Source organism: Melospiza melodia, chromosome 6 (assembly GCF_035770615.1).
Source record: "Melospiza melodia melodia isolate bMelMel2 chromosome 6, bMelMel2.pri, whole genome shotgun sequence".
NCBI lineage: Eukaryota > Metazoa > Chordata > Aves > Passeriformes > Passerellidae > Melospiza > Melospiza melodia.
The window spans coordinates 72350208-72371389 of record NC_086199.1 but is presented as its reverse complement, the minus strand read 5'-3'; the positions used below and the strand labels follow the sequence as shown (position 1 = coordinate 72371389).

Genomic DNA, 21182 nt, shown 5'->3' with positions numbered 1-21182 from the left:
CCATTTTCTGAAAATTTGTTTCTAGAGAAGGTATTTTTCTGTTGGCTCTGAGAAAAGGAGTTTCTGAGACTGTGCAAGCAAATATGCAGCCATTTCCAAAACTTTGGTACCAGACTTGTAGATGCTCATCCATGGTGGAAATCAGCATTCTTGCTTGTGAAATTTTGAGTATATTTTTCTGAGAAAATTCCAAGACTAACATTCAGTTAAATGAAATAGTATTACTGAAGTGTATTACAGTTTAGAATGTTTTCAAATTCTGCAAATTACTTGTTTAGAAATAACAAAATTGCAGATATTAGGCATGCCCATCAGAGGTGTTAACAAAAGGACCTGCAGAGTTTTGAAAGGTGTGAGGTCCACCATAAAGCTGCAGCACAATGCAATAACATGTTTTATATCAAAAGTATTGCTTTCTGCTCTGTATTATTCCTTTCCATTTTCATCTTAATCTGTCATCAAATAATCTGGCATCGGATTGGATGGGTGCAGCTCTTTCAGTAGCAGAATGTCTATGGGAATTTTGAAAACTATGGAACATTTCAGAAGATAAACCAAGCGCACATCATACATTAGAGGCGGGAATTTTTCTGCCCTGCAAGCTTAGATGCAGAGAATATTGCCATGCTAATTTTTGTCTCAGTGTAACCGTATTTCTGGAATCACAGAAAGACAACCACAGACTCTCTGACCAGCAACGGGCCATTGATCGTGGTCAGAACCCACTTCCTATCTACACTGCAGTCAATGTCAAGAACAACTACAGCACTCTGGATTTCAAAGGTAATTATGAGACTTTTTGGAGTCATTTGTCTTTATATTTAAGGTGGTAAATCATGGAACAGTCTTTTTAGACAGCCTAAAAAACCCCTCTTATTTGAAGACCAGAATCTCAGCTGATGTGTGTTCATATAATACCCTTGTGGCCAGGTAAAAGTTTGACTGTCTGTGCAACAGACTCAAAAATATTCCAAAGCCTTTCCACATTCATGAGTATTCGGTTGTATTGGTATTTCATTGCTATTGGTCCGAAATATTAGACTCAAAAATTATTTTGAGGGCTGTAATAAAACATTGTTCTCTTCTCTGGGTACTTTTTTTACAGAATGGGTGGAGTTCACCCCATATGAGGTAGGATTGCAAAAATATGGAGTTTTTGTTCGCACCGAGGATTTTGGCAGCGAGTTCTTCATGGGACGATTGATGAAGAAGGTCCCTGAATCCAGGATCTGCTTTTTGGAAGGTAAGCTATTAAAAACAACAAATTATTTTATTGCTTGTTTTGTTTTGGGGTTTTTTTTTGTTTTTTTGTTTTTTTGGTTTTTTTTAATGTGAGCTATATAAACTACACTCTAATAAAATAGGTGGAGGCCTAAGATGGCAGTTTCACCAGAGAGGATAAATATATTTTTGCCAAATTAATACTTACTATAATGGATTCAGTTTACAGTAAAGAAGAAAATTCAGAGGGACAGTCAGTTATTTAGTTATTTATAGTAGTTATTTACACTATTAAACCTAGTTTTGAATTAAAATATAGTATGGCTTCCAGTACAACAACAAAATTGAGGTCCCTGTGAATCCATGGTTCAGCCCATGCTACCCCAGAAGGGTGAACTTCCAAGCCTACTGCCTGTCTCACGGGTAGTCACTATTTTGCATGCTCCCTATAAACAAATTCCATATTAATTCACAAAGATCTCCACAAAGATCTTTTTGTCTAACATAGACAAAGAACTGGATATCAAAAATAATGTCTAAAACCCAGCAGCCAAATAAAAACGACACACCATGCTTTTAAAACAAAATGACAAAAAACGAACTTCACGAGTTTCATCAGAACAGTTTGAGATTCATGATATGTGGATGTTTGAATTAGAAAGCTCTTTTCTTTCACAGGCATGTGGAGTAGTTTATTTTCATTCAATGTGTTATATATCTGGAATTTGTCCCATTCATCAGAAGATTTCTGGCACAGGTGGACCCGGGACCATATTGACAATATAGGTAAACAGCCATACTTCTTTTTCACTGTGTATTTATCGTCTAATGGAGTTATATGTCTCATACTGCAAAGTACAAATAAATAATTTAAAAATCTCTGATCTTGTGATCTATCAGGGGTCAACACTGATGCTAGCAGATGATTAAAATGTTAAGAAATAATAATATTGATCTGTAAATTATTAATAAAGCAAAACAATTTTGACTGCTTCAAGTGGGAGGTACAGTAATACAAAGAAGCTCAATACATGTCCTTTTCCAAAGCCTGTTCCACAAATGTGTGTATGTCTGGAGCGGACTTTTGTTGCTGCTTGACTCTGTATCTTGGGGGTTTTTATCCAAGTCCAGACTGTGTAAGGAAATGGTATTTGTCTAGTGAGAGTAGCTTCTCATTTTCTGTTTTGTTTGGTCATCTATGCTTGTTGGTCCTTTAAAAAAAAGAGAGAGCATTCATCAGGGTTCATTACTTACCTCGACTGCGTGAGGGCTGTCCCTGCTCTGGGCAGGCGGGCTTCACCATTTCTTGACTCTGTATCTTGGGGGTTTTTATCCAAGTCCAGACTGTGTAAGGAAATGGTATTTGTCTAGTGAGAGTAGCTTCTCATTTTCTGTTTTGTTTGGTCACCTATGCTTGTTGGTCCTTTAAAAAAAGAGAGAGAGCATTCATCAGGGTTCATTACTTGCCTCGACTGCGTGAGGGCTGTCCCTGCTCTGGGCAGGCGGGCTTCACCATTTCTTGACTCTGTATCTTGGGGGTTTTTATCCAAGTCCAGACTGTGTAAGGAAATGGTATTTGTCTAGTGAGAGTAGCTTCTCATTTTCTGTTTTGTTTGGTCACCTATGCTTGTTGGTCCTTTAAAAAAAGAGAGAGAGCATTCATCAGGGTTCATTACTTGCCTCGACTGCGTGAGGGCTGTCCCTGCTCTGGGCAGGCGGACTTCACCATTTCTTGACTCTGTATCTTGGGGGTTTTTATCCAAGTCCAGACTGTGTAAGGAAATGGTATTTGTCTAGTGAGAGTAGCTTCTCATTTTCTGTTTTGTTTGGTCACCTACGCTTGTTGGTCCTTTAAAAAAGAGAGAGCATTCATCAGGGTTCATTACTTGCCTCGACTGCGTGAGGGCTGTCCCTGCTCTGGGCAGGCGGACTTCACCATTTTTCCCCGCAGAGGAGGAGCCGGCGCTGCCCGCGCAGCCGCAGGAGCTGCGCACGCGGCTGGCCACGCCGCCCGGGCCCCTGGGCAGCGCCCTGCGCGCCGCCCTCACCGACCGCGTCTGCCTGGCCCAGGAGCACAGCTTCCTCAGGGGCCTCCAGATCCACAGCCAGTACCTGGAGAACGCCCACTTCCGCAGGTGGAAAGGTAACGGGAGACCTGCGGGCCTGGGGAGACGATAAACCGGCTGAACAAAACAAAACCCCAGATTTGACGTTACTGGGATTGGAGGCCAGGTTTGGGCGGAATCTCTGTAACATCAATCTATGGTTGATCGTACTGCGGGACGTAGCATGGTGTGATGTTGAGTTACGTATCAGTGATTTGCTGGTGGCACTCACCTCCGGAGGCTGGGCCACCAGGTCCTTCCTCTTTTCCAAGACACACTCCGTGGTGAGGCACAGTGAACCCCTTTCATGAATCTTAGAACTGCAGGTCCAAAAACTGCATGTGGAGCTGAGAGGGAAGAAGAGAGGGGATATGGCAAATCTCCCTTCCCCAAGGCCTGTAACCAGCTCTATGGACATTGTGTAAGGGTGGAAAAACAGGCAAACAAGTTTTGTGGTATTGCACTTACAGCAAGAATTTCTTTTCTTTCAGATACTGTGTTAGACACATTTCCCAACCAGCTGACACAATCAGATGAATTCCTCTCTCTGGTAGATACTGGATTTTTCATCAATACAAGCGTCATGCCACTTTTAAAACCAGAGAGAAAGGTGGATGTCATCCTGCATTTAAATTACAGTGCAGGATCCCAGATACAGGTGGGAGTAATTGAAACAGTCTTTATGTCTTCTTCAATATGTGTATACCTATAATTTTTTTAACACTTAGGTGCTTTTTATATTGGTCCTACTAAAAATCTTAACCTTTAGCATTTTTAGCTTAATGGTGAAGCACAATGCATCTTTTATAGGCTGCATGTAGTCTCGTTTGTTTTTCTTGTAGATAAACTGTATTGTGCTAAGACTCAGGAAAACATTAAATCACAAAAAATCTTCTGTCCAGTGTCACAGTGCTTTTTATTAGGGGTTAAGAGCTTTTGCACAAGCAACTTAGAAAATATCTACTTTATTACTGGACCCCAGGAAATCCCGACCCTTAAAATCCTATTTGAAGTCTTAATACTGCTCTGTTCCTTGATCCAGGCTTTGGACCAGACCTGCAAGTACTGCTCTGAGCAGGGAATTGTTTTTCCCAGGGTGGACCTGAGTGAAGAAGACAGGAAAAAGCTGAAGGAATGTTACCTCTTTGATGGTGCTGAGACTCCAGGAGCACCAGTACTGCTATTTTTCCCGCTAGTTAATGATACCTTCCAGAAATACAAAGCACCAGGCAAGTACGCAAACACGTTAAAAAGAAGTTTTACATCATGGGCAGCCTATTAAAAGGAGTGTATATAATACTCAAACTCTTGAACTTCACTGTTGACTCTTTTCAGTACATCAAGCATTTCTGTTGCTTAAAGTTAATTTTTTTAACCATGTGACATTTGATGCAAGGGCTGTGGTGTTTCCATCCCTAAGCTAGTTATCTTGCAGGTAATTAGCTTTCAGGTAACCTTGATGTTTCTACTAATGTGTGCTTCCATAGATACATATTGTAGGTACCTTCAGGTACAGCTAAGAACTAGGCTGCAGACCCATATAAGAATAATCACCCTTTTTCCTCCCCTCATCCTGTGAAGCCAGTCTGGTATGCACTTGAGCCAGGGACTGAGCTGCCAATTTGAATAAGAATTATTTGGTTCTTTTTAAAAATAAAGTCAAACAAGTAATTTACGCTGTGAACTCTCTCTGTGGAGAGACGCCTCTTTTCCTTCCTCTGTTAAGAGTTTGCTAGCTCATGACCAGGGTGATTTCTCTCAGCAGTGATTTCTCACCCCTTCCGCGCAGGTCAGAAGCGCTCAGAGTCAGAGATGGAGGACGGCAAAGTTGATCTCTACGGCTGCTGTTCCCCGTATTCAACATACTCCCTTCAGTACACTGAGAAGGCGTTCAACTGCCTGGTTCAGCTGGGTGAATACAACATCCTCAACAACGAGGACCTCATTTTACAGGCCTTGCGCACAGCAGTGGCACGGAAAAGGCAGATGAAGAAATAATGTCAGACAAGGCAGGGCGCTTTTAAGTCCTTTAACCTGCTGAGAGACTGAAGGTCTCTTACTATTGGCCAGCAGGCTTCAAAGCATTCCTGCTCAATCCCACTAAATGGTAATCTCAGGTGAACAAAAGACTGAAGAAAAAGCTTTTCTCCGAAGAATTTCACTGCAGAAATCTGTTGCAATTCAGCTACAACAATGGAGTATGAATCGTTGTGTGGTACAGAGGATGGGCAGCCACAAAGAAGAAGGTGCTAAAATGATAATAAACATGGTGCTCGTTGCCCTGAGAAAGAGCTTTAAGTGTTCAAGCCTGACATCTTCAGGGAAGACCACATTAAAAGCATATTTTATTAACTTGGCTTGTGTTTTGTATTTGCAAGGTGGTCTTGAGACAAGCAGCAGCCTTTGGGACAGGTTTGTGACTGGGGTCATGGCAGGCTGCATGCTTAGAGAAAAGCACATGCAGTCTGGAGAATAGCACTGTGGAAAGGGACCTGGGAGTCTGTGGCAAGCTGGATATGAGCCAGCAGTGCCCTGGCAGCCACAAGGGCCAAGCTTGGCCTAGGGTGCATCAGGCCAAGCGTCACCAGGCAGGCCAGGGAGGGGATTGTCTCTGCTCTGCACTGGGGTGGCTTCACCTCTAGTCCTTAGTGTTTTGGATGCTACAATGTGACAAGAAAGATAGAAAGCTATGAGAGGGTGTCCGAACAAGGGCACTGAAACCGTGCAAAGCCTTGAGGGGAAGCCCATGGGGGGTGACTGAGGTGACTAGGTCTGCTCAGCCTGGAGAAGACGAGGCTGAGGGGAGACTTCATTGCAGTCTGCAATGTAAATATCTTGGTGGCTTGTCAGGTTTTGGGTTGGTTTTTTGGTTGGTGATATGTTTCTCTGTGGGTTGTGGACTTTTGGGATTTGGGGTTTTTTTGCTGTAGTGCTTTTAGAAGGTTACGTTGAAAGGTTAAACTTAGATTGAGTTTCTCAGAGTACTTAACAGTAGACTATCTACAATTTGTTGCCTATTGAAACCACCTGTGGTACCATTTAAAATCCTTTGGAATGCAGAAGATACAGACTAGAATATGAAATGCTGTGCTTGATGCATCCCAGGCTGTCAGTGCACACTGCTGGCCCATACTGAGCCTGCCGCTGACCAGCACCCCCAGGTCCCTGTTCTGCAGGGCTGCTCTCCAGCCACTCCTCCCACTATTCATACTTGTCTCTGGAGTATCTTGTGTCTTCCTGTATTGGGTTTGCATGGCAAAGTGTTGGTAGCAGGGTGGGCTGCTGCTGGCGTGGCCTCTGTGGCTGCCAGCTGCATTTCAAGGCTAGCGTGGAGTATTTTATCTTTGCTTTCCAAACAAGTTGATAAAGATATTCACAGTGTGCTTAGCTGAGTTGTGTTACTCTGAAGCTTTAATCAGCATCATCATTCTGGCAGAGGCAGCAGGACACGGTGTTTCTGCAACGACAGGCCAGCCAAGGACAGCAGTGCTCTGTGCAGCTCTCAGTTCTAGAATAGAGAGAAGTGTTAATGACAGGGAGGGGTGCCTGTGAAATGCCTGCCTTGTGCCTACAAGGGAGCTCTCTGGATATACTCATGCTTTTATTTCTGTACTGCTGAAAAGTTGTAGCTTTAATAGTGTGGTTTTTTCCAGGGTAAATTCTTGGAAGATATTTTTTTTTTTGTATATTATAAACAGGTTTTGCCTCTCAGCAATTCTTTACTTTGTACCTATCCTTCCAGAATTAAAGTCTGAGAATTTGTGTTGTTGTAGTGAGGCAGGACTGATTTTCTCATGACCAGTTCACTTTCTTTGCAAGGTAAGTGTGCACATCTCAGGTGATGGTTCTTATAGCTACAAGCAGGGCAGATGTGATTTCCTTACAGATATCACCAATGCTTCCAGCTCCAGCCATTCCCAAGCTAGTGGGGAGCTGGGTATGTCGTATGTGGCTCTGTGCTTGTCTTTTCTTCTAGGATGCCCATCAAATGGATAGGCTTTTTGAATCCACTGTGGTCATTTAAAAAAATGTCTCATTTTATACATTTTCTGGTAGGCCTTACTGAAGATTCAACAAGTTTGAGGGAGGCTTTTTACACCTTTTGCATGTGAAACCTGAAGAGGAAGTTCAGCGGGGAGTGCAATAAATAAGTCTGGAAGGTCCTAGGAGAGGGGAAGAATGCTTGCAAAGTTGTTGGATGTAAAACTAAACCTGGAGGGATACCTAGCTTGACTGCATCCTTTGCCTTTGCAATCCTTGTTTGCAAGTACATAATAAGCCTTTAGCAGAAAGTCCAGGGACAGCTTTCTGGGCTTTCCCACTTTTGCTTGCTAAATGGTCCTACCAGCTTGCACTTCTTTGATAAGTCCATTTTATAACACTGTACAGAGATATTCAATTGTGTAACTCTGATGAATTGCTATTAGGCTGTGGAAGAACAAGTAAAATAACAAATGAGCTTATATTATACTAGATTATTGATCTGATTTCTTTCCATGGCTTATAAAAGCCAGAAGTACCATCAGATCATGTTGCTAGACTTGATAGATGTCAGACTGCTACCTGCCATGCAGTTACTGAAATGTCAGTCTTGATGATCTGCGGCTGACCAAAGTCTATCTTGAAGAAAAATGATCCCTCTTGTATTATAGATATCAGGAATGGTGAAGTCACCACATTTTGTGGAGCTATGTTGTGATCAGTGATCATCTTCCAGCAATGGATATGCACCTTGTTTCCAGCCTCATTTATTTTGGTCAGAGCCCAGATATTAGCACATTACATCTTTTCCTAGCACCTTAAAAGCCATTGCATAACCACTGTTTCTTTATTAGGATCAATTTTATAAAAAAGTTTACATCACAGCCTTCTTTTTGTCAAACCAGTAGATGCAACCCTTCAAATTCTGATTATAAACCCCCCCCTTTATCTGATGTATCCAGCTTTTTCTCATCTCTTGCACACGTTCCAATTCTTCATTGTCCCTTTATCAAATGCAGACTCCAGTACCCTTCCCATTACTGCTACACACTAAGACATTAACATTTGTTATTCTTATATTCTTACACATAAATGAGTTCCCAGTTTCTATACATAGAATCCAGTTGTCCTCATTTGCTATTAAAGGCTTCTCACCAGTTGTTTGTCTTCCATAAGCTGGTTAGTTAGATTTTTCCACACTCCAGTCTTGCCTTTTGTATGGGGGAGGAAATTAAAACATACATTTGGCAATTCTTTAATCATAACTCGCACTCCAGTGCATTAAATTTTACCATGGTTAATCAGGCCAGTCTATCAAGTAGATCAGATAATTCTTTATGATTTCCTTGTCCTTAGTATTACTCCCTTGATCTTTGTTCTGCAAATCTGGCCAGTCATGGTGCCTCGTTTACTTCCAAAGCACTCATGAAAATGTTCAATAGAGTTTGAGACTGGTAAACTCTTAAAAATTCCTCAAAAGAAAACTTTTCAGTGATATTTATCACTGAGGACTGCTTCTGAAATCAGTTAGAAAAAATATTCTTTACCTTCCGAATACAGACTTTCTTTTCAGTCTTTGCATTAAAAGATCTTACTATCTTTGTACGATACACTTTAAAAAATGTGATATTCAGCATAGAACAAAATCTGTTTCTTCATATTGAAAAACACTATTTCCTACTGACTGGCTACCAGAGACAGCTCGGGGCTTACCAAAACTGCTCATCACCTTACAGGGAACCTCTAGCTAATGCTAACCCCAGAAAGATCTCTTCCATGCAGTTACCTTTCATTGCCATTTTGCTATGCCATGCACATTTCTGGGAGGACATCCTGTAATTACTTTGGCATCCTTTGCAGCCTTGGTGCACGCTGGTGACTTAAAGGCAGCTTCAGTAACCTGCCTTGCAAGATCAATGCATCCGTAGGACAGCACATGTTTTGGTCTCACAGTGGCACCACCTCTATAACATACCTAAAATAAGGAAATTAAAGAAGAATTTCTTTGCATAGTCCAAATATAAGTAAGACTTTTACAAAGTTTAAAAAAGAAAGAAAAAGGAAAAAATTAAAAGAAAAAGAAAGTAGCAGTTATATCCCTTTATTAATATCAACTTCCACTGGCTTTCCTATCCTTTTTCCCTGTTCTTTTATTTCACAGCTACATGGTTCTTAAGCTCTTTACTGAACCATATGGATAGGCATTCAGTTCACATGCAAGGGAGGTAGGTCTTTTAATTCTGCATTCATGCAAAGTGTTTCAGACATAATTTTTTACTCCAAATATTCCCCGGTGTTTTTATACACACATATATATGGAATTTGATTGGGTGAAACCTGTCCAGACAGTAAATTGTACTAGTTAATGACTGTCCTAAGGCCAACTAATTACACATCAACAATCTTTTTTTGGCAAAACACTCCCTTGTGAGGTGGAGCACAGTTTTCAGTGGATAATTGCTTTGTATGCTAAAAGTTATATATATATTATAAACATTAACAAATGCTGTACAAAATGTATGAAGCATAAAAGTGAGGAATGTATGCAACTTGAATCCAACTCTTCCTTCAACACAGAGATTTCTATCAACTACTTCAGGGATGATGGAGCATTTGGCATGCATGGCTACCATCCCACATTTTGAGGAATAGCAAGAGAACCCAGAGTGGTAGTATATGATAATTTTTTTTAGTTAGTCAGATATTGTATTCATTATGCCAATGGCAGCCAGGGTGAACAAACCACTGGCACATTACTACATCCCCCTTGCTACTTTTAAAAATTGGCACAATATTCACATTCTTTCTGTAGTTCTGCAGTATACCAAGAATTAAAATAGCTGAAGCATAGATAGTCAAGAATCTTAGACAATGTTTTAGAAACTAATTGGTAAGAATGATCTCCGTTCTGTCTTATTACATGTTGGTTGACTATGTGATCATTTTCATTATTCATTGATGAAACATGTAAAGTGTCATCTTTTTGAACATAGAATACAAGTGTTTTATTATCATTTCTGATTTAGTTGCATAATTAGTAATTATTTTTGCTTTTTATATGAAGTAATAAGGCCAAACCTTTGATAGCATGTTGCTTTCTCTTCATAAACATTTCCTTTTTATTTGCACATATGAGCTTATTATTGTCTTGGACTTGTAGAAACACAGCGAATAATTAATTTTCCTTTCATTTGTATCTGTGCCATGTGATCTAACTGAGTAGGTTTTAGTTGTTACATCACATAGGGTCAAAATATCAAACACATGTGAGAGTTAATGCAAGAGCTGTTTAGACAGGTTTCCACATGCTTTAGTAACGCGTGGCTCCCTTACATTTATTGTAATGGCTATTCAGCAATGTTTGCCACTAAGAATTTGTTCTTCTTTAATCTGTTTTCTTGACCTGACTTAGGAGTCATGCTTGACTTTGATGTCGGTGAGTTTTAGCACAGTATAGTGTTGCAATGGTGATCTAATTTCACATGTAATAGGATGTACCTACAAAGTTGCCTATCTTGATCTCCTGGAGAATGTTTCTTTCCTTACGCATTTCTGAAACACTTCCTTAAGATGTTTTGCAATGGTTTCTTTAAAGTCGTTCCATACAGAGCTGTCGACATAGTTTAATCTTTGTGATCAGCCCTTTTGTGAGTAAGTGGCCGCACTAGATTCCTGCACAGGTTTGTATTTTATTCTGACGGAGCATGTGTTATGATGGTGAGGCTCTTTTGCTTACCAGTCCCAAATTCTCCCATACAGCTGTGAAGCCATGTGGAGTCCCCGGGAAATGGCACTGTTTTGTTAAAGCCCATGTGAAGTCATGTATTGTGGCATCACTGAGACCCCATCCCATGGGCAGCTGGCATGAGGCACGGTGATAGCTCAGACGGAACAAAGGGCAGCTGTGACTCCCAAAGGAGCCTGGGTTTGTTAAGCACTGCTTACATGACCTACCAGGTGCCCTGGAAAGGCTATCATTCCATCTTCCCAGTGACAACATGCTGCATATGGGGCAAGACTGGCTGTCATGCGCATGAGTTCAGATTGCTCAATGAATGAACAGCACGCAAGGCAGATACTGGATGTGAGAGCTTCTGCAACAGCCAGGCCTTTCTCAGACAAGGAAGGGACACAAGGAATTTCAGCACTGCAAGATGAGCTGGAGTGAGTACATCACCTAACCCCGTGCTTCCTTTTCCTCTTCAGGCAGCAAATGGGGTGGGAAATGCCCACAGTGGCTGGCAGCCTTTCCTCCTCTGGGTATGCGCATGTCCTCTTCCCATAGCTTGTGTTTTTTCACCAGGGCTCTCACACTGGAGACATCTGCATCAGGTGTGAGCTGTGGTCTCATAATGCACCATTCTATAATCTTTTGTGATATGGAAAATGACAGAAAAATTAGGAATTTCATTATACCAAATCCTGAGGCATTTCCGTGTTGAGAAAAGCAGTCTCCTGATGTGTGCTGAAACACGCTGGCTGTAGATCTCTTGGCTGGAAAGGCAATGCACTCAGAAAGGTGCTGTGGCCACTTTTACACTGAGGAGGTAAAAGAGAGCCTGCTTAACAATGGGGAAGGCTTGGAGGAACAGCCAGAATCAGGAGTGAGCCTGTCACCTGCATTGGGGTTCCCTTACCTTGCCTGGGACTCCCAAACAGTTCTCATGGGAAATGGCATTTTCCTCTCTATAGTCAGGAAATGCACTCTGGTAACCAGCAGATTTATGCATCAACTAGATTTTGTAATGTACTTTATCCCTTGGAGCTAACTGCAATGAACACTGGAAATTTAAAGCTGGTGTTAGCCTCTGATGTCACATATGTTAGACAAGGATAGTAAACTCAAAAGTATACCTCTCCAGCACTTGCTGATTTTATTAAGACAGCAAGACACCATCAACTTACTGCAGCTGAAAAGGTTTAGAGGCCAGTTATTTCTGGATAAGTTGCTTTAGCAACCCCAACGTCTTCTAGTGTTTGATGGGATTCTGCAGTGATGCTGGCAAGAACTAGAATACTCAAGGCAGTGTGTGCCTTACAAAGAAAGACTAATTTAAGAAATTGATATATAAGCTCCATAATACCTCCAAAGAAGTATTGCGTTTTTGCATATGCACAGGTCTTCTATGAGTCAGGTCAGAAGAGAGATTATGTTCTGTGAAAGAACATATATAACTCTGCAGATATGAGGTACTATCAGTATTTGTCCAGTACATTAAGTACTTTTGGGAGAGTTTCTGGAATATTGTCTGAATACACATTTTTTCTGAGTCTGAGTAAAGTTAGCTTTATTTGTTCACTATATAAAGCTGACTTTACTCAGACTCAGTACTATTTAGCTTTATATGTAACAACAAATATCTAAACTCCCTATTTGTCATGGGGAAGAACATACAGAGACCTTTTAAAATCAAGTTAATATTTGAAGTGAATAGAAGCACTCCTTTTTCTGCTGATTTTACCTTATGGTCCAAATTTTCTCAAGCCATTTCCCTTTTTCTATCCTAATGCCTTCATGGTTTAGTGGTAGACTCAGTGGTGTTAGATTAACAGTTGGTCTCAATGGTCTTAGAGGTCTTTTCCAACCTGAAAGATTCTATTAATCTATATTTGAATTACAGATAAATATTTTTATGTATACCTTTCTCATTATGACATATATATTTATCTTGTTCAAATAAAGACCATATGGGTCACCAGAAGCAGCTATGTGGATCAGCCTGATTCTTGTGAGCAATATTCAACATTGCTCTTGTGGGGATTGTTATGATCTGGACTTCAACATTTTTGCTTTTATTCAGATGGGCCTGAAGCATCATACTGATGCACATTAGCTCCATTTACCTGTATCCCTGAACAGAACATGGATGTTTCTAGTAAAGATAGTAATCAGGAATAAAACAGAAGGGATTTCAGTGAAGCTCCCTTTCTTTTATGTTCAAAAAGGTGGTCTGAAAAGTCTGAGAGGAACATACGCTGGAACACCTGATATCAAAAGCCCATGGTATAGGGATGAGACATAATGAAGAGTCTGTAGGCTGCAGAGAAGCTGTAAAGGATGGGAAAGAGTCTGAAGGGAGCAATCATGAAGAATGATTGACAAAAGTGGAAAGAAAACACAATATCTAACTCATCTTTTATTTGTCCTTAGCAGTCCCTTTAATAAATCTTTTAATAAATAAATCTGATCCATCCCATGTCTTTGAGCATTAATATTGAATTCCTAACTCAGTTGTAGTGGTAGTTTTATAATGTGTTTATTGTGGTCTTAGACACCATCAGACTAATTTGGGAGAAAAAAATCATTGCAGAAAAAAACCTTAAATGAAAATCGTTTCAAGGCAGAGCAACTTTGGGTGAACTGTGTCTCACCACCAGCTCATCAGCTGGCAGACAAACCCCAAAATTTCCATAAGTGTAGTATCTTGGGGTGGTTTCTCTGCTCTTTGAGCTGCAATAACTGTATAATTTGGCCACTGAGGCTCTACCCCACAAGGCAGGAGTGCATTTTCTCAGAGAGTTGTTGCAGCCCTCTGGTGTCAGTCTTTCCCTCTGACATTTCCCGTTGGTCCCAAGCTTGTCTCTTATAAATCTGCTGCTGAACATCTTCAGATGGCTGTCGCAGACATTTCTCCACAGAAATCCTTTCTTTCGGATTTCTGCGTCTTCTGGAGGCCAGAGGCCTCAGAAGACAAGGTAAACAATTATTATCAGCTGCTGGGGAATGCAACAGGGGCACCTATTTTGATTGGTGATCGGTTCATGTTCTATGTTTATAATTAAGGGCCAATCACCAGTGCAAGCCAGGGGACTGAGTCCTTGGCCACAACTTTGTTTTAGATTCTTTTCTATCTATTCTTAGCCTAGCCTAGCTGCTCTGCAAACGTCTCTCTATATTCTATTAGTATAGTAATAATGTATTATATATAATATCTTGATAAATCAGCCTTCTGTTTCAAGAAACAAGATTCACCGTCTCTCTCTCACCAGCTGCGACCCACTCAGGCGCAGTAATAGATGGCAGCCTGGGGTTTCACAGAAAATCCAGCTTGGTATTACTCCCTTAATGCTCCAGGACATGAGCTACCGCTGCACAGCCTGTGCTTTATGGGCAGCAGTCCCAAGTCAGGCTGCCTATTTCACCACCACGGGGGCCTTTGGTGATCCTTAACCTGAGTATGGCTGGAAGTTTGTGCTGCTACTAGCCACATTGAATTTTGCATTCTCTGCCACCCTGGTAATCACAAAACTTCTTCTTTGTTATTTGAGTGGATACCAGAGAGGATTTTTCATTTGTATGCTAATAGAGCTTTTGCCCGAGGGTGTTTTGCAGCTTCACATTGCAACAGGGTGAATCCACGTGCTGACAACAAAACCAGGCTCCTCGATGGCAGGTTCCCCCTGCATCAGTAACTTTGGAAACAAGTGACTGAGGAGGACATGCGGATTGCCCAGGGTGGGATTCATCTCAGCTGCCTTCAGACATTCGGAAGTTCGGTGTCAAGTGTGGCCTGGACATTAAGGCTTCTCCAGAACCATCCCGTGTGCAGTTGTCATGCTTTTTTTTTCATCGACTCAATATAGAGAAAACACAACCAGCTTCTACTATGAGTTTAATTTACAGATGACTTAGTCAAGTCAAGTCATAGTCAAGTATATCCTGAGTGCACACCTTGTGAAAAGGATGTGTTTGCCTCAAAAGGAATAGTGCTTCATAGCAAAAAGCAATTTTGAACTTTGAACTAATCTGGGAAATTTAATACCAGTGCCAGCTTTGAGTCAAAGGTACCTTTGGCCACCTCTGTCTTGAGCTTAAAGAAAAAGAATTTCATATAGGGAAGCTTGAGTTAGGAAAGAAAAGTTAGTTTCCAGGCAACAAGCAACTTTTAGTCAACTTCCTAAGGGATGCTGAAGGCTTCTTCCCCCACCTCATTTCCTTTTGACTTAAAAGCAAAGGTGCAATATGACAAGGGAAATGAAAACAGGATCTCGTGCAAAAACCTCACACCCATTAGCTTCCATACATTTCAGAAACATGACCTTGATCTGAGAGCTGTAATAAATGTTCTCATTCCTTGGTGAGGCGCCGAAACTCTTCTAGGCACTTCAGCCAGGGACACAGGTAGGTTGTAGCAGAAGAAATAGAAAATGTGTGTGCTTTTGTGTATACAATCACTTTTGTCTAAACGGTTTCTTGTCACCATTCTCACAGGAAAAAAAAAAAGATTCTAATACTTTATTTTACAGAAATGCAGATGCTCACATTAAATAAAGCATCAGCCAAGGAATGGGAGAGACTTGTGACTCTCCTTAACTTACTGCTGTAGATTATCTAACTCTGGCTTCAGTTAAGCAGTTCCAGAAAATTTCAATACAATGAAGGTGAGAAAGGACGTTAAAAGCAAACTTAGCACTTGTATTTCATGAATAAAATTAATGTGCTTATTTCAAAAAAGCATCAACAAAAAAAGATAACACAGATAAAAAATGAAACCTAAGAAATCAAACTTTAGGAAGAATAGAATACTCCATGTAAGATAATAAGATTGTCTTAACTTGTTCTTCTTGTAAGAATAACTTTTCATATTGTTTCCTCTGTTCACATAAGAAAAGTATGTAATGAGACTTCTAGAAGTCATTGGGTTTGTCTCTAGTTTCTGTTAGTCAAGGTCCTGGTGCAAAACTCATACCCACAGTCAGAGTGGCAGTGATTTCACACGTTTGCCCATCTCTAAGAGGAAGCAGGATGCTTTGTCATCCTATTAATCTCAAGTTCTTTCATAAGCACTAATTTTAATCATTCAGGGGGACTTTCAATGCGTATGTATGTGTGGCTAATAATGCTTGCATAATGTCTTAGAAAATTTAATCACTGAGCTTCCTAGAGGTGTCCTGAACACATGCAGATCCTCATTAGATTAAAAAAATTCCAACAAAAAAATTGTTCAATCAGTCCATTAAATTCCAATAATCTGCTAATAACGTCCAGCCAGATGACAATTTCAATACAGTTGGTAAGAAATATGGAGCTTTTCTTCATGAGAAATTGATATTGTATTTTGTTGAAATATTTAATGATTTTTAAGATGAAGTGTTTGAATCTCATTTAAATTTGTTAAGCTGCATGCTGTATTAAATGGGAAGCCCAGAAATAAGAAAGACATTTCAAATGGAAAAATGATAAAATGTAGTTTAGGGAGCAGAGAAATGTTACTTATCATACCTTCTTTTATTTCTTTTGAGATCAAGTGTGTACGCAGAAATCATGATGCAACAGCACTTTTCAGGGAAACATGTTCCTTCAGAAGAATTCTTATTCTCTTCCTCATGTAAATGTCTTCATTCTAACAACCATCTCCATAGCTGTTTTTAAATTTATTTTTTATTGTGGGTGTAATTATGTATGGAATTCAGGTGTTTGCATGGAGAAAATACGCTGATGTGTTTATTAGACTATTGCTCTCATCACTTTTAGAATATCACTGTTAGGCTATCTCACATAGATGATCTCTATCATATCATCAGTCAGGTTACAGCTGCTACTGCATTTCCTTGAGCCCCAGGTGGGAACAATTTGGTCCCTCAGCAAGCTCTGCTCAGCCACAAGACCTGCAGATACGAAGGCTCACACCTTGCAGCAGCTGCTCTTTGGACAAATAATGTGGGTGGGAAATTTCCCTGTTTCAGAAATCGTGGAGGGGTGGAGCTCTGACTCAGTGCAATAAAACACCTGTTCAGCAACTTCTGAGACTTTGTCAGGATTGTAAATTTGTTTCAGGAGGCACTGGCGCCTGTGGAGCCCAGTACTAAGGTGCCATTCACAGCAGCTGCTTTTAATGTAGCAGCGATCTCGATGGCATCGACCTCTGCCTTATCTCAGGTAAGTGGAAAACAGAATAACCCTGGCAGGAGTCTTGGAGTTTTGATTCAAATTTGCCCCTGAACTACAACAGGTCGAGTTCCCTGTTATCTATAGGACATAAATTTCCAAGAAAACCAGATTATCCTTTCTTGGATATTTGCAGTTGCCAGGACATGGAGTCAGAATCTTTCCATATAGCACAGAACTGGTACATCTATTTTATTAGCCACAATGAGGAGGTGCCAATTGCCTGTTCCACACTGAAATGCTACAGTGGGGAATTGAAATAAGTAAAAAAAAAAAAAAAAAAAAAATCTTTGCTCTCTTTTTTATCCCCTGTTCTTCTTCTTTCAGCAGCATTCAAGCAGAAAATCAAGCCCCTTGGAAAATGAAGAAAGAAAATGGATGATGCACTATGTAGCCCCAAGTGATGATGCTAAGGTACCATATTTTTACAAACTAAAAATATAGAGGACTAAACCAATACTTTTTTGAGCAGGGTAGGATCTTCCCCCCCCCCGCCCAGATTTGGTTATTAAAGATTCACGTGGTTATGTAGAAATAGGAATATTTAATGAAAGACAATTTTCTTTAGAGGCAACATCTGCATAGTATTAATAATAAATAATGTGTTGTTTCCATGGTTTTATTCCTTAGGGAAACCTCTTAGTGGAAAAGTTACTGATTTGCTGTTAAAATGAGACTCACTTTGGCTTTCTTCTAATGCTATCTATTGACTTCATGGAGCTTTACCCAGAACAAATGGAGAATGTTGGCATAGGCAGAAAGTCAGAGCACGGTTGTTGGTGAACCTTTGGGGTTTGGTCAGTATTGCCAGTTTTCAGGACAAATGCCCACTTTGATCCCTGTACACTTCCTCATAACAAAAGAACAACTCTGGACACGTTTGCAGGGCCTCTGGCAGAGGCAGAGTTGCATCAAACACGTAGCAGCTCTATCAGTGATGATTTTTGCTGCTGGCATTGTGCCAAACTGCCTCCAAGTAAAACATGGGGGCTTCAAATGGAAAGAAAACTTACTTTTGATGGCATTTTAAATGATGTGTGATTCAAGCGTCTATAGCTCATATATATTTCGTTGGGTTCTTTTCGTGTAACCAGACTACCAAATGAACAGAAAACCACAAACACTGTTTTGCCTGTGTATGTCACAACCTTATCAAACTGATTGATCAAACTGATGTCTTGTTAACAGCGTGCTGACAGCTCCTACAGATGGATATTAGTGTACAAAAGGTACAAACTACCAGTGGGGAGTGAAACTTGCTGTAAGGGCAAAGTAGCACAACCAAACCTGACATGGCATTCAGGTGTTCCTAATTTACTCTCTGTGTGTGTATGTGTATGCTAAAGCTCGGCAACAGAATGTACTAAAGCAGGAAAAGCAGCTGTTGGGGGAAAATGATGACCCAATCTCCTTAGCAGTTTTGTAATGATTTAATATATTCATATTGAAGTTCTGTTTTGGGTTAGAATATCCATGGCTAAAAGCAACCAACCCCCTTTACCACTAATGTAGTTACATTTACATAAAGATTGTTAGAATCCAGCATATGTTTTAGAACATACCTGAATTAATAATAAAAAAATTATTCTGTGGCCATAATCTCCAGTGTAGAGGGGGCTGTGGGGCCCTTTCCACAGCTTCAATTCATTATTCATGCCATAATTTCTCCCTGCCAAATGAATTTCTGAAAGTTCTGTTTGCTGTGCACAGGCATTTAACAACAAAGACATTCTCAGGCACTCTTTATTTACCTCCTGGTTTTGAATGCCTTCTCTCCTCAAGTAATAAACCTTGGCAGAAAACTGGCACTAAAGGCACGGGCTTGTCTAAACTGGCCAATTTCTGCCTCTTACAGGTATTGAGTTTCCTAGGTAGCTTTGGTAATTGCCTCAATTTTTGTAAAGGATAACATGCTTGTAGCAGACCTTGACTTCCAGGAGAAGTAAACAGGTATAAACTTTCCTTAATGCAAATGCTCAAACATTTGCCTAAGTACTTGTTTAAATTTGAGAGGGCTTTGCATAGCTGTGTGATAAACTGAATAACTACTGGATTTGGTTTAGTAAAGCATGCCTGGGGCTGTGCATGGAATTTAGCTATAGTGCAAAGTCAGATATGTTCCACTGCTAAATTTTCAGGGGAATGTAACAACAATTCACAATTGTGTGGAGCCGGCTCAACTGATAATGCTGAGATCTTACCTCCCCTGTTTAGAACACAGCCAGGTAAAATATCCTGTGCCTTACATATGACTTTGAGCAACAATGATTAATTTATTTTTCAGTTTTGGAATACACCCATCCAGAAGCCAAATGTTCTATTCTTTGTAGCCTGATGAAGATAATGCATTTTTTTTGGCACTTAGCCCACTTGTTTTGATGTGCTGCTTCTGTACCTCACAACACAAAGTGTTAGCATTTAACAGTCAGCTCACTGAAGACATTCTGGTACAATTCCTGGTCATAAACTTGAGCTGATGGGCAAGCAGGATGGTTATATTAGGCACTGGCTTCTATTTAACATGCCTTTCAATTACCCAGTGTTTTATAAAAACATCAATCTTGCCATTTTTTTTAACAACTTCATAGCCTGGAAATTACTGCATTTTTTGTGCAATTTCCTTTGATGACCTTCATTCTTATAGAGATGGAAATTATTTGAGAGGTTAAGCTAAATTTTATCATGATGGATTCCCCATGGTCCAACGCTCTACACACTTCAGCTGGTGTACTGTCTTGTCTCACTGATTTCTTATACTTTGACCTTTTTATCAGCCTTTGACTTTTGTCACAGTAGCAGCACGTTTGGATGTGCTTTCTGTTATTTCACTCAAGAGTTACTCCCTATTATTTTAATTGAAGTCTCTCAGAAAACATCTTCCAATAATTTCATCATCTTCAACCAGCTCTGCTCTATTTCACTTCAGATTGTCTTTTCCAAATTTTGGTCATTAGCTTTCATAACAGCTTCTTTCTTTGGCCACCCCTTTTTTTCTGATGATCTTGCATATTGTGACTTTTTAAGAATTACTGATCTATTTGTCTTCTGCCATTATCTGAACTTCTCCTTGAGCACTGTCTGAATATCAGTGACCACCTACCTATTGGTCACTGAAGTGGCCATCTGTTTCTTGGCCCACTATATGCTGTGCCTTCGGTATTATTTGTCTGAATATCTTTTTGCAAATACACAAGTGGCATTATAATAAGTTTGGCCATTTTATAACTTACACAGATCCTTGCTACTAGAACTGCAAACTAACACTTCCCTATTCCTGAATCTGCCTCATTTTAATGCTATAATATTTTTTTCATTAGTGCTTTGCTCAGAAGTCCTTGAAAATTTCCTTATTATTTCATAGCCTAACTCAAGGTGACTTTTAAAATTACGTATTATTTATAGATATACTATTTATACCTTCCCCTTTTGTTGGAGATACTCAGTTCAGGATCTGATGATAACATATTTGTATGCAGATTAAAGCTCTTCGTGCAGCAGTTGCAGTCAGACCTCAGGGCTGTTTGCATTTTCTCCCCTGCAAAGCATCATCCTCAGACATCCACTGCAGTCATTTTATGTTACTTCTACCAAACAAAGACCTCTTACTAACTATAATCATGCATTAACTGCAGAAATTAATACAATCTGAAATTCCTTCTTTTCTTCTGCTTCTGTTCCTAAACAGTGAGAGAGGGAGCCATCCCCAGCGCTGATTTACCCTTTGCATTCAATCTCTTTAGTACAATCATGATTCAACTCTCTTTCCTTTCTATAAACTTAAGCTGTTTTCATAAATATTCCCCAACTGTTTGCGCAGTTAGAGAATCGATATGACCACCTGTGGTGCAGCCACAGTAAGCATTGTCTGTTTTCTCCTTCTTTTTGCTGATATCCTGCTTGCTGTATCTGCTGCTAAGGGGACATGATGGGTATGTTCTCTGAAGATGTAAAATCCATTAAGCACATGTGATTGTCACAACTTCTGC

At 40.2% G+C, this 21182-nt stretch overlaps 1 protein-coding gene and 1 pseudogene across 1 annotated transcript in view; both read left to right on the top strand.

Moving 5' to 3' along the window:
* LOC134419942 (cytosolic phospholipase A2 epsilon-like) overlaps positions 1–3399 on the top strand; it is a 44607-nt gene extending 41208 nt beyond the window's left edge. Inside the window, 4 exon segments of the mRNA XM_063159544.1 lie at positions 669–783; positions 1106–1243; positions 1900–2007; positions 3173–3399. Coding sequence (XP_063015614.1) covers positions 669–783; positions 1106–1243; positions 1900–2007; positions 3173–3399 — 588 coding nt within the window.
* Positions 3400–11305: 7906 nt separating this feature from the next.
* Positions 11306–21182, top strand: part of LOC134419609 (cytosolic phospholipase A2 epsilon-like) — a 37421-nt pseudogene continuing 27544 nt past the window's right edge.